At 35.5% G+C, this 13,565-nt stretch overlaps 1 protein-coding gene across 7 annotated transcripts in view; it reads left to right on the forward strand.

Moving 5' to 3' along the window:
- Ptpn13 (protein tyrosine phosphatase non-receptor type 13) overlaps positions 1 to 13,565 on the forward strand; it is a 201,942-nt gene that overhangs the window by 58,039 nt on the left and 130,338 nt on the right. For all 7 annotated transcript variants that reach the window (XM_076864474.2, XM_076864476.2, XM_076864480.2 and 4 more), the window contains exon 3: positions 11,304 to 11,482. In XM_076864474.2, coding sequence (XP_076720589.2) covers positions 11,304 to 11,482 — 179 coding nt within the window. The remainder of the gene's footprint in view (positions 1 to 11,303; positions 11,483 to 13,565) is intronic.

Below are 13,565 nucleotides of genomic sequence, written 5' to 3' on the forward strand. Positions count from 1 at the left end.
TTTGATTTCTAAGTGGCTGGATTGCTTTATTAACATATATTTGACACATAGTTGGACTGTTAGCCATCCCTTGAGGGAGTACTTTCCATTCATATCTCTGATCAGGACCTTCATGATTTAATGCAGGGATAGTAAATGCAAAACGTGGACTATCCTCGGGATGAATTGGAATTGAAAAAAAACAATCTTTAATATCTATGGCTAAAACATGCCAGGTTTTTGGCAAAGCAGACAATTGAGGAATCCCTGATTGAGCAGGTCCCATAATAACCATTTCATTATTAATGGCTCTTAAATCTTGCAATAATCTCCATTTACCAGATTTCTTTTTAATAACAAAAATGGGAGTATTATGGGGAGATATGGAAGGTTGTATATGTCCTTCCGCTAATTGTTGTTTGACCAGATCATGGGCTACTTGTATCTTTTCTTTAGTCAGGGGCCACTGAGGAACCCACACTGGTCTTTCTGATTTCCAAGTAATTTTGATTGTCTCAGTGGCCCTTTCTGAAAATCCAACCCATGTCTGTCTGTTCCTTGATCTATTTGAATTGGTGCTGCTATACCTTGTCCTTGTTTTCCTAATCTTTTTTCTTTCCTAAAACCTTGTCTAGCCCTAGTAGTGGGCGCATTAGGATTGATGTTATTTGTTAACGTCAAACCTAATTGATCTAGGACATCTCGTCCCCATAAATTTATAGGAAGATGATCCAATACATAGGGCTGTATAGTTCCCTCACAACCTTCAGGATCCTTCCAATCTAATATCATTGCACTTCTATGGGGATTAGTAGCCACTCCTAGGCCTCGAAGCGTTTGAGTGGCTTGTTGTAATGGCCAATGTTTTGGCCATTCCTTACTAGATATGATGCTAAGGTCTGCACCTGTGTCCAGTAGCCCATTAAAGTCGTGTCCTTGAATATTTAGTTTTAACATTGGGCGAGAATCTAAATTTAAAGACAACATAGCCCAATCTACACCTGTGGAGCCTAATCCCCTGGAACCTCTTTCTACACTATGACTAGGAAATTTATTATGTAGGCTGGGTATTATTAACAACTGTGCTATTCTGTCTCCAGGTGAAATTACTGATATACCTCTTGGAGAACTAGCTATAATTTTTATTTCACCTACATAATCGGGATCAATTACCCCGGGACTTATCATAAGTCCTTTTAATGTAGATGAACTACGTCCCAATAATAAGCCTACTGTCCCTTGGGGAAGAGGTCCTTTTATTCCTGTGGGAATGATTTGAATTCCCATCTCTGGAGTTAGTACTGCTCTGGCAGAGGCGCAGATGTCCAACCCTGCGCTCCCTCGGGTTTGTCTGATGAGGGATTTAATGGACAATGTGTCCTGGGCACTACTCTGATGGTGTTGCTGGGTTCCTCCACTGCCCCGTATATTTGTGGTTGTGGGCCCCGGAGCATTGGGCCCGGCTGTCCGTTTTTTGGCAACGGAGCCTGATGCCTTTCTCCACGGTATCGTGGGTAAATACCTGGTCCTTTTCCGTTTTTTGGTAAGGGAGTACCCTCTATGGTAGTTTGAGAACGGCATTCATTAGCCCAATGTCTCCCTCTACGGCATCGTGGGCAAATACCCGGTATTCTATTTCTTTGATACCTAGTTTTGTTAAATCCTCCTCCTATGGGGCAACTCCTTTTAAAATGTCCTGTTTGTTCACAATCATAGCATGTTTTTGGCCTGGTATCTAAAGCCTGTTGTACTGCAGCTGCCAAGACTTGCCCTTGTTCATTAATATCTCTACATAATTTAATATATGTGTTTAAATCTTCATGTCTCCATGGTCTAATAACCTCTCTGCAGCAACGATTTGCTTGGTCATAAGCCAGTTGTTTTATTAATGGCATTGCTTGTTCCGTATCCCCAAATATTTTGGTAGCCGTTTGAATTAGCCTATCTACAAAGTCAGCGTAAGGTTCATTAGCTCTCTGTATTACCTTAGATAGCTGACCTTGTAAATCTCCATGTCCTTGTAAAGTCTTCCATGCCCTAACTGCGTCTGCAGCAATTTGTGTATATATAGCAGGATCATATTCAATTTGCTGCCGTTGACCCTCATAAGGTCCTTTTCCTAGCAGCATTTCTAAATTTCTTTGAGGGTAACCGGCTGCTGCATTTCTCCTAGCTGTCTCTGCACAAAATTCCTCATTGGCAACCTTCCATAACAAATATTGTCCTCCATTTAGCACAGATTTACACATGCTAGCCCAATCTGCTGGCGTCATGTCCAAGTTAGTAATGGACTCGACCATGCTCACCGTGAAGGGAGCTTGGGGACCATAGGTTGTTACAGCCTCCTTTAACTGCTTCACTGTTTTAAAATCTAAAGCACGATGAATTCGCTGCCCTCCTACCTGTTCAAGTACAGGGCATGCTAATCTTTGAGGTCCTGTCTCAGGATCCCATTTATCAACTACGGGGTTTGAGGGCCACTCAGCTGTCTCTATCGGTGGGGCTGTTGGTTGAATTAAACCCTCTTGTGATAAAACGGAGTTAGTAACAGCCTCCTGTTGTGGCCTTTTTCCTAACAACCCCTTTTCCTTTAAATTTTCTTCCTCTGTCTGACTAGCTGGAGAGACCTTCTCTTTTGCTTGATCTAAAATGTCTTTCACCATGTTCTGAACCTCTAACAATTTACTTAACATCTTTTCAGTTTGTTTTAATCTACTATAAAGATAACGCAACCCAATAAGATAACACAAAACAAAACCGAAACTGAATGAAGCAAAAACAGAATAAAAAATCGTTGTATCAATTTTCTCTTCCTCAGGGCCGACAAACTTCAAACCTTTAGTCAACCATTTTTTCCAGTTTGCCTGAGAAATTTCTAGGGATAGGCAGCTTGAAAGAAAAACAAAATAAATCAAAAGAAGAACACATTGTTTTCTGAAATGGTCACCCATTCTCTCGCCTTCCCTCAGGGGCGAGCAATCTCACTTACCTCCAAGTTTCAGACGTTCCGCGTACGAGCCACCAAATGCCGCAGTCTTTTGCTGGGCACAAATCACGAGTCTCCACACAGCTTGTAGATTCAAACAGCAATTCTTTATTCCCGAACTCACACCGGCTGTCTACAAACACGCTCTGGGGGAATCCACGTTCTCTGCCCAAATCCCCTCTCTCAAATCCACTCCTGCCTAAATCCACCCCGCATGGGCTTCTGTCTCTCAAAATATACTGTCTGACCTAAGCACTCAAGAGGAACTCAGCAGCAGGATACGCCCTATTCTAAAGGGGGAACACCCTACTCTCCTATTATGCTAAACTTCCCTATTCTAAAGGGGGAACACCCTACTCTCCTATTATGCTAAACTTCCCTATTCTAAAGGGGGAACACCCTAAACACGGATCCTGCCCTGGTCCTTGAGCAAGGTCACCTTTCAGAAGTCCTTCCACTAGACAGCATGGGAGTAAGCTGGCAAGGAATTTGTCATACCTACTTGGCTGATGGCTCCCAGCAATATTGTGTATTATAAATAATCTAGAGATAATTTAATATATATGGGAGAACATGCATAGATTATAGGCAAATACAATGCCTTTTTATATAAGGAACTTGAGCATCTGCAGATTTTGTTATCCATGAAGGGTTCTGGAACTAATACCCTAGGAATATTGAGGGTTAATTATATTTCAGTTACATTAGTATAATGACATTGTAGGGATCTTTAGAAAATTCATAGTTTTTATCTGTAACCTACAATTTGGAAAAAATATGTGAAAACATTTACAAAAGCATTTTCGTCATCATTTTGGCATATAATTTTTGTAGATATGATCTTTTTTAAAATATTTTTTTTAGTTACAGGTGAATATAATACCTTTATTTTTTTTATTTTTATGTGGGTTGAAGATCAAATCCAGTGCCTCACATGTGCTAGGTGAGCACTCTACTGCTGAGCCATAACCCCAGCCCCTCAGTGATTTTTAAAAATTTATTTTAATTAGGTATATAGGATGGCAGAATGCATTTTGATTCATTGTATACAAGTGAAGCACAACTTTTCATTTTGGATGTGATTTTTTTATTGATGATGATGTAGCACTTTGGAAAACAGGTGGGATAGTCCTGCTGTCAGGCTCAAAGAGAAGATTGTTGGGAAATTTTTGTTGCAGTTGTTCACTTTCTCATTTATCATATGGTACACAGCAACAAATTTATTGTTTGTGAACACCTTTTATTTTGCAGATGAAAAATAATATATGCATATGTGTGTGTATGTATGTGTGTATTCATAGGCAATCTTTTATGTAACCCATTATGGTTTTAATATGAAATTATCTAAAAATAAATAATGCTGGGTATTTTTTCATATGCGCATTTGCCGTTTAATTATCTTCTTCAGTGAAATACCTGCTTATATGTTTTGTTAATTTTTAATTGCATTATTTGCTGATGGTTGAGTTTTTTAGTCTTTGTATATTTTGTAAACAAGTTTTGCAAATGTTAAAATAGTAATAACAAAAAGGGAGGAAAAACTTAAAAAAAAAAAAAAAAGAAGATTGGAAATGTTGGAAACCAAAGGAATATCAAAGAGAAGGAACTTAGTATATCAAAGGACTAAAATGAACAGATTTCTCCTCAAGAGTGTGTTAAAAATGGAAGATGGAATTGAAAGGAACTTCTGCTATTTATTTTATGCTATTTGATCATGTGCCCAAGGAAGCTTACTAAAGAAGAAAGCAAATTCTTAAGTGATCTGCTTCCCTCGATCCACATTGATCAATCAGTTAAGCCCTGTCATTTTTAACAATAATAAAATTGATTTGGTTTTACCCATGTAGATTGTCTATATATTACTTATTAAGCTCAGATCTCACCAGTGTTTTGTTAGCAAGTTCTAAAATTACCTCAAGAATCTTGCAAGTGCTTAACAAAACAAAACTACCAGAAGCTTAATTGATCATAAGCCATACCAAAATTCCAGTGGTTGTGGTTTGGATAAGCAGCTTGCATCTATTTAGTCATTTAAAAATAAACAGAAAATGTGTGTGTGTTGGGGGGGAGCTATCATTAAGAAATTAAAAATATCTTTTCTATTTTTCTTTTATTTTCTATTCTAGGGAAGAAAAACTCACTAAATAGATGAATTTAGAGTGACAACTTTGCATATCAGAGTGCTACAACTTCTATTACAAATAGATTTTCTAAAATTATATGCTGATATGATAGTGATACATATTCAAATAAATATTTTCATTTAATAATTCATGCTATATTCCTAAGGATAACAACTAGGTATAGTAAAACATCTATTTGACAACTATAGTTACTTAATAAATTGGCTTGTTTGTCAAATCTTAAGCCAATTGTTACAAATTGGGGAACTATGCTAACTAGGAATGCCATGTAATAAACAGAATACTTATTTAAGGGTTAATCCCCAAAGAATTAATTCTAATTAAAGAAAAAAATAGCACTTTAGAGTACATCATACCTTAAATCACCTGTATTTCTAATATGACTTCTAGGTTAGAGGTGCCAAAAAATTCTCAAACATCTAGAATAGAGCAGTTTGAGACTTCAATCTGTTTTTCTGAAAATGATACTTGTTACGGATAGTGCACTCCTTGTCTTCCACTGGGGAAAAACATGAAGTGATTGAGTTTGTATTTGAGTAATGGTTGTTTTTAGATGAGTTGTTTATATCTGGTATCTTTAGAGAGGTTTTGTTAAATAGTCATGGAATTGTTCTAAGTGGGTTTTTTGTTGTTGTTTTGTTTCCCATTAATCCTCACAAAAGCCTTCTCTTTGAGATAACAACTGGCTTTACAGAGAAGGAAACTGAGGGACAGAGAGGCTACTTAAGATCACAGTTGTAAGCTATAAATGTCAAACCTAGGATTGGAACACAGGGCTTCTTGCTTAGTCTGTACTCCTAACCACTATGCATACCATCTTTCTTAAGTGAAACTACATGCTAAATTAATGAAGTCAGATATTAAAAAGAATGAAATGAAGCTGACAGTTTCTGTGATATGTTTCCAAATCTCCTTGATGAGCTTAGAGATTTGTATAATTAGCAAAGTCTGGGACCTACTATACCAGAATATAAACTCCTGAGAACAAAGCCTTGTGAGGGTTTTATTAAATGCTATTGAGTGATTGACTGTATCAAAAATACTTATGTGATATAAAATGTCTTTAAAGAGTCTATCACTATCAGTTTGTATTATTATAGGAATCAGTTTCAATCATTTGTACAATTTTATTTTCAAAAAAAAGATTACTATTCTATCATGTTTCATATTAGAGAAGGTGAAATTTTAAAAAATAGTAACAAAACTTAGGCGGAATTAATTAATTCAATGAATCTTACATAATTTATCACAAAACAGTAATATCAAAAATATTAAAATACAGGGGAACTATTCTACACCCTTTTCTTGTTTGTACAATAAATTATACCAAGTGATTGAGATTTACCATGTATATTCATATGAACATATGAATTGAATTTTTGAGAGAATTTTGTATTATAGAGTGACTTCATCCAGTCCTTCAGGGTTTGGAACAAAGGCTTTTGCACAGATTTTTGCCAGTTACCCTTATAGAATATATATAATAGGAGGATGACAATTCTTTACTTGTGCTTGAATAGGCAAAGAAAGGGATTTTTCAGGTTGAAATCGTGCTGTTGATGTTCTAAGTCTTTACATTATTTCCTGATAATTTTGACTGTTGTTCCTTTGCTATTTTTGTTTCCCAGTTATGACCATTTTCCTAAATTTTTATACAACAAATGGGGGCATAAAAATTAAGAGGGGAACTAAATGAAATGACAAGATTCCTCAGGAGAAGAATATGAATGTTAAGTGATCCATAGATTTTAAGTTTAAGAAAACATGGAGGCAGAGGCAGGAGGATCACAAACTTGAGACCAGCCTACATTACGTAGGGAGACACTGCCTCAAATAATAAATATATTTTTTTAAAAAATGGAGGCAGGGGAGAATTCTATAATATAGAATCCTCTCAAAAATTCAGTTCATATTGCATATGAATATACATTTCAGATCAATCACCTGGTATAATTTAATGTACAAATGAGGATGGGGGAAAGTTTAGAATAGTTTCAAGGGGCTGGGGTTGTAACTCAGTGGCAGAGCGCTTGCCTTGCACATGTGAGGCGCTGGGTTCAATCCTCAGCACCACATAAAAATAAATAAATAAACAAAATAGTGATATTGTGTCCCTCTATAACAAAAAAAAAAAAGTTTTGATGTTTTTTTGAAGATGTAGTTCAATGGTAGAGAGCCACTGGGTTCAATCCCCAGGTACCTCCAACAACAACAACAAAAAGCTTCTCTGCATATCAAATTTCTGCTTATTGCTAACTTTCTCTCTAGCTACTTGAAATTCTCTTTAAGGAGCTTTTTCTGGGGAATGTTGGTATAAGTCTCTAAATAGAGTCACTTGACTACTGGAATCAGTGCATATCAGATTTAGTCTTTCATAATAGCATTCTTGAGTGCAGTCAGCACACAACTAAAACACAGGACATAAAATTATGAGATCCTGGACTCTTATCTTAAAAATATTCTTTTGTTAGCATTCTGTAAAAGATTTTGGAAACATTTGCTTTAAATTCCTTCCTTTAGTTGTCAAAAAGGTGGATTAAAGACCAATTCTAACCACAAACTCTAAATTCCCTGATTTGTGGGTTTATATAACTCTTTACAATTATTTTAAAATATATTTTGTGGTTTGACTATATTTTCTGAAGAATCCAATACTTAAATGTCATGTATGTGCTTTGGAAATTTGACAGCAATGTACTTTGTGGTCACAGTTTCTTTAGCTTTATTACAAGACATTTGAAAACTTTGTATCATTTCTGTGTGTTTTTTAAAAGGCAAATTATGACCCACCTTTGTAATTCTGTTTCTCACTGCTGCCCACCACTTCTCTGCTTAAAATTTTGGCTTGCCCAAGCATAATAATTTCTTGACCACATGCCTTTGCTTTGGCTGTTTCTTCTCTTTGGAATTCTACCCTGGGCCATGATCAAATGTTAACCCTCTGAAAGGGCCTCGTGTATTATTAGAAGGAGGAAGAGGTGGCGGCGAGGTGAGTAGTGCAGAAAGGAAGAAAGAAAATTCTCTCCATTGTAGTTGAAGTAATTTTGCTATCCTTGAAACTTCCTTTTGTATTGTTTCTTTCTTACTTTATACTATCTTATGTTTGTTTATGTACATACTTTATATCCCCAAGTAGCACTTTAGACTCTATTAGCATTGACTTATAATGTCAAGAACATTATATTAATACATAGAGTGCTTAGAATCATGATACATATTAGGTGTTTAATAACAAAAATCCCAAATGTATTATATAAAACTAGTTGAGCTATGCACTTTTTGTTAGAGTAATAATAGTTTTACTGATCTTGTGCTGGTTAAGTGAATAAATCTCTTAATCATTTCAGAGTGATAAGCAATAGTGGATTGCTTTCACCTTCAACAGTTTCATGTTGGAAAGGACATAGAGTTTGTCTGTGGCCAAGGATGAGGAGGAGAGTGTGGACGTATAGCCACACTGTTCAGCCTGTGTGGACATGAACATCATGGTAGCAAGACAGGACACAGTGTTTAGATTTCTGTGACATTCAAGCCTTTATGATAGCTGTGATCCCCAATAATTTGTAACTTATAAACTATAATTTGTAATTTCCTGTAACAGGTGTACAAGAAATTATAAGGGTCATACCCAAAATAAGGACTATCAAGAATTGAATGTGAGAGTTAGAATCCTACCCTCCTAACTTAGGTTCAAGGCTAGGTACAGGGGAACTGGACAGAAAGGTTAATAGAAGAACTAATTAAAATAGTGAGTGGAGATTGTCAGTAGTGAATGAAGTGTTGCGGGAAGTTATAGCACTATACTTTCGTGGATTCCCAAAAGAAGGAAGAACCTAGATAAAAAACTGAGAAGAAACAGTCTTCATGTTGGGAGAATACCAAGGAATATGCTTGATTTTCAGTTCTTTTCTATCTTAAATCATTTTATTAGAGATCAGTCATATGACTTCAAATCTGTTAAGCCAGGAACTCCCAAAATATATCTCCATTCCTGACTTTCAACCCACATTCTAGATCCAACTGCCAACTTGACATCTCCATTTCAATATCTAACAAATATCTTAACTTTATTAAGTCCCAAAGTAAAATTCTAATTCTTACTCCTACCCCAGTACCCATTTTGGCAACTCATACTATCTATAGTCATCTCCATCTTGTCTTCTCAGTTGATTGTACTCTGTTCTAGTTACTCAGATCAACACCTTGGAGTCATCCAGATTCCTGTCTTTCTCTTGCTCCCCATTCAGTCTGTTGGAAAATTCTATTATCACTACCTTTAAAATATGTTCAGTTTCCAGCGGATTCTCACCACCTCCACTACTACCACTCCGATTGCAGGCCGTCATCATCTTGTACCAGATGTTAGTTCCTTGGCTTCCTAATTAGTCTCTTAGTGTTCATTCCCCCTTAGTGGATAATCTGAAAAGAATTAATTTTAGTTTTTTTATAATGTCTCTGATATAAAATCTCAAGATTTTGAATAGTAGCTCTGCCTCATTAGAGTTCTTTTTTAGCTGTGTTGTATGTTGATTATTCATGAACTACCAAAGAAGCAGCATTTAGCAGAAAATGTTCAGAGTGACTGTGAAAGATAGCAGTATACCTAGAATTCCCATCTGCAATGACATATTGAAATGTATTTTGCCATAAGAATTGTGAGCCATGTTTCAACAGTCTGATGGATGGTGAATTAAGGCTGTGGGGACTATTAATCTGTAACTCTGCATCAGCTCAGTGTAAGATGTGCTTACTAGTTAAAAGTGTTTTCAAGCATTTTTTTTTAATCGGAGTTATTAAAGATGTATTTCATATTCAAAAATGCAGGGACATTTTAATCTTCAGAAGAGGAATGAATTTTATTAGTTTTTTTATTCATTTTTTTATGTAAGTCAAATTCTGATGACCTGAACATAGGTTGAAGTTAAGTCAAAGAACAATTTAGTTTTCAAAAGTTGTTTTCAAGCCTGGTGCACACACCTGTAATCCAGATACTTGAGGCTGAAACAGGAGGATCACAAGTTCAACACTAGGCTCAGCAATTTAGGGAGACAGGGCTGGGGATGTAACTCAGTGGTAGAGTACCCTTGGGGTCAATACCCAGTACTGCAAAAAGAAAAAAAAAAGTTGTTTTCTATAAAGCATAGATACTTGGATAAACTATTCCATGGATTTCTGTCAGTTTTTAATCATTTGAAGTAGAGGGATATTAGTATAATGCATTCAAATTGAACAATGAAATTGGTAGTCACAGGCCTTCTGTGACTTCTTTATAGTAATTTACCTTAAAACTTATATTAACTTCCTTTTGATTTGGGAGGACAAAACTAAGTTCCTTTTTATGATTTTGTTTTGTTGAGCTTGATGCCTGGCATTACTTTTAGAAGGAGACCTGCCGCAGTCTAAGAAATAAATGCTTCAAAAAATTCTTAAATATTCAGCTCTTAAGCATCTATACTGGCAGACATTAGAAACAAAAAATTAAGAGACTTCATTGCTCACATTGATAATACAAAACAAGCTACCCGAGAAATTCTAGTGAAATGATGAAGGAATACAAATAAGACAAAATTCGAATTCAAGCAAATACATTTTACTCAGAAAAAGTTTTTCATTGAGTTGGAAACATTACTAATTCTAAAACTGGGAAATTCTCAAAGAAACTGATTTCTATCCATTTCAAGACCTATAGTCTAAATCAAGAAATATTAATTTGGGGTCTATAAATGGGCTATAAGCAGATGTATGAACCATACAATTTTTGTACAGAGTCTTATATTTATGGGCAGAGTCCTTGAGAGAGCCAAGGGCAATTTCTCAAAGGAATCCATGATTTAAAATAAAAATTAAAGTACTATTGATTCTTATTCATTTCTGTGTATCACTACAATAAAATACTTGAACCAAGTATAATTCTTTTAACTAGTAATAAGAATTCTCTATTTCTAGTTTCTAGAATCTGCCGTCCAGAGTTTGAAAGATTCAGCCCATCAAGGCATTATTAACAATGGTAGCAGTTATACTTCTGTGAAGCCTACTTTCTTTTTGTAGCTCATTGATGTGGTATATGTAACTGTACATTCATATATACTAATAGACTGGAATGTACATTAAAATGATCTCTTGTTCCTCTCACTATAATTTTAAGCAATAACCTTTTTTTTTTTTCCTTTTCATTTCATGCAATTACAAACCAGTAAGCCTAACAGATCCTGCTGCCCTTGGCTTCATCATTTCTCCCTGGTCTCTACTGTTGCTGCCATCTGGTAGTGTGTCATTTACAGATGAGAACATTCCCAATCAGGATCTTCGAGCATTCACTGCACCAGAAGTTCTTCAAAATCAATCGTTAACTTCTCTCTCAGATGTTGAAAAGGTAACTGTTAAATATTTGTTGTTTCTGTTTGTTCTTTGTTTTGGGAACGGCAACTTAAGAAAATGGGCTACCCTACTTCAGCCCCCTGAAAAAAGTCCATTGAATTTTAATTTTAATTATTTATTCCAAGAGGTTTGTATTTATTTAAGAATTAAAAATAGTTCTATAAAGATTTATGAATCTAAGAAAAAATACTTTAAAAAGTGAGCCATTATTAATTCATATTAATAAATATTTATTAAGTACCTTCTGTGTAGAAAACACTGCTCATCAGGAAAATACAAAAATAAATAGAAAGTGGGCTGTGATTAATGTGTATAGAAGAATCTGTATTCTATGGCAAGCTGAAACAAATGCTATGGAGGGGATAAAGTGTTTTGAGAGTTTGCAAGAAAAGCAGTTAATTTTGAGTGTAGAAAATATTACAGAAAAGGCAGCATTTGGCTACAAAGAGCAAGGAGAATTTTTATAAGTGAAAACAGGTAAAAAGGACATTCCAATTAGTGTGTACTATGACAATACATTGTCCACTGTGGCTGGGAATGGTAGATCAGACCAAGTGGGCCAGAGCATTAACTGTTTGGATGGCTGTGGTTAAAGAAAGAAAGGGAGGCTGTAGGTCAACATGAGGAAGACTTTGAATACCAGGGCTTGAGCCTTCCTTCTAAGGCAGTAGGAATCATATTTTTAAGACTGTTATATAATGGAATTTGTGATTTTGTGAGTTAAGCTTGACAAAAGTGGGTAGCTTGGGGTGGTCCATAATTTCATGGAAATCTAATTGGAAAGTTTTAATAACCTGGAAATAATTGCAAATACTATAATGCCTTCAGAACATAAAGAAGTGGATGGATGAAGGGGATACAGTGGAGGCAAAATGGACAGTTTCACAGTCTATTTGATGGAACAATAAAGAAGAAAGAAAAGTTTGTGGTAGAAATATTTATTCTACTATGGTGATACCATCAACTTTAGAATAAGATCTAATTTTCTTAAAGTTATGAAAAAAATTTGGGGGGGGCAAATATATTTTGTGTTATAAAGCAGACTGTGGGTAATTTAGATATGGAATTCTGGAAAATTCAAAATTTGCTATCAACATCTTTTATCATACATCATTCCGCGTAAGTGTAAAGAATAATGTAATAATTTCCTAATAGTAAAACTGTCACATTAAAAAGTATGCATATTTTACATTTCTAACACTTTGCCTCATTACCACCTGAAATAAATGCAATCATTCATGTTTCTATTGATAATTATAATAATATTTCCCTTTTATATGTGTGAGAGGGGAGGAAATAAATGGTGATTAAGGGAGAGGAAAGCCCCTTGATTTGGGCCATCAATTGTATATGTTAGGGCAAATCCAGCAAAGGCTTATCCTTTGTTTTCCTTGAAGTACTTAAGAAATTTGGGAGGTACAGACAACCAGTGAGAGAAGACAATAGCTATGAGGTGGAGCCAATGCTTTAGGCATTAGCCCTAAGAAAATTCTCATTACATGAGATGAGGTATTTGAAAAGGACTTGTATACTATAGAGTATATACAGTCTTGGTCATTGTTAACATGTCATAAAGGCATTTAAATGTACTGGGTACTGTTTTATTAAGCTGGATATATATAATAGACAGTTATTCATTTTTATTGTTATTTAACCAGCATGCATTCATTTTGTACATTGTGTTATTCATTTATTAATACTTTTAAAAGACAGAGGGTGATTAGAATTTTGGGAATAGGCATAGTGTTTTTGAAAAGTATGTAATCCTTGAGATTTCTGAATCAGAATCAAGCTTCAGGGTGTTTGCAAACCAGTGAAATGGCATACTGAGTTTTGTGCATGTGAACATTTTTTGTGAGAGGATGCTCATAACGTCATGTCTGGTGACCTCAGAAAAAATAAGAACCACTGTACTACAGTAAAGCCATGGCTACTTTAGTTTTAAAAACCTCTGTTGAGCCGGGTGTGGTGGCCCAACCTGTAATCCCAGCAGCTTGGGAGGCTGAGGTAGGAGGATCTCGAGTTCAAAGCTAGCCTCAGTGAAAGCGAGGCACTAAGCAACTCAGTGAAATCCTGTC

The sequence above is a fragment of the Callospermophilus lateralis genome, chromosome 8, assembly GCF_048772815.1.
Source record: "Callospermophilus lateralis isolate mCalLat2 chromosome 8, mCalLat2.hap1, whole genome shotgun sequence".
Taxonomy (NCBI): Eukaryota; Metazoa; Chordata; class Mammalia; order Rodentia; family Sciuridae; genus Callospermophilus; species Callospermophilus lateralis.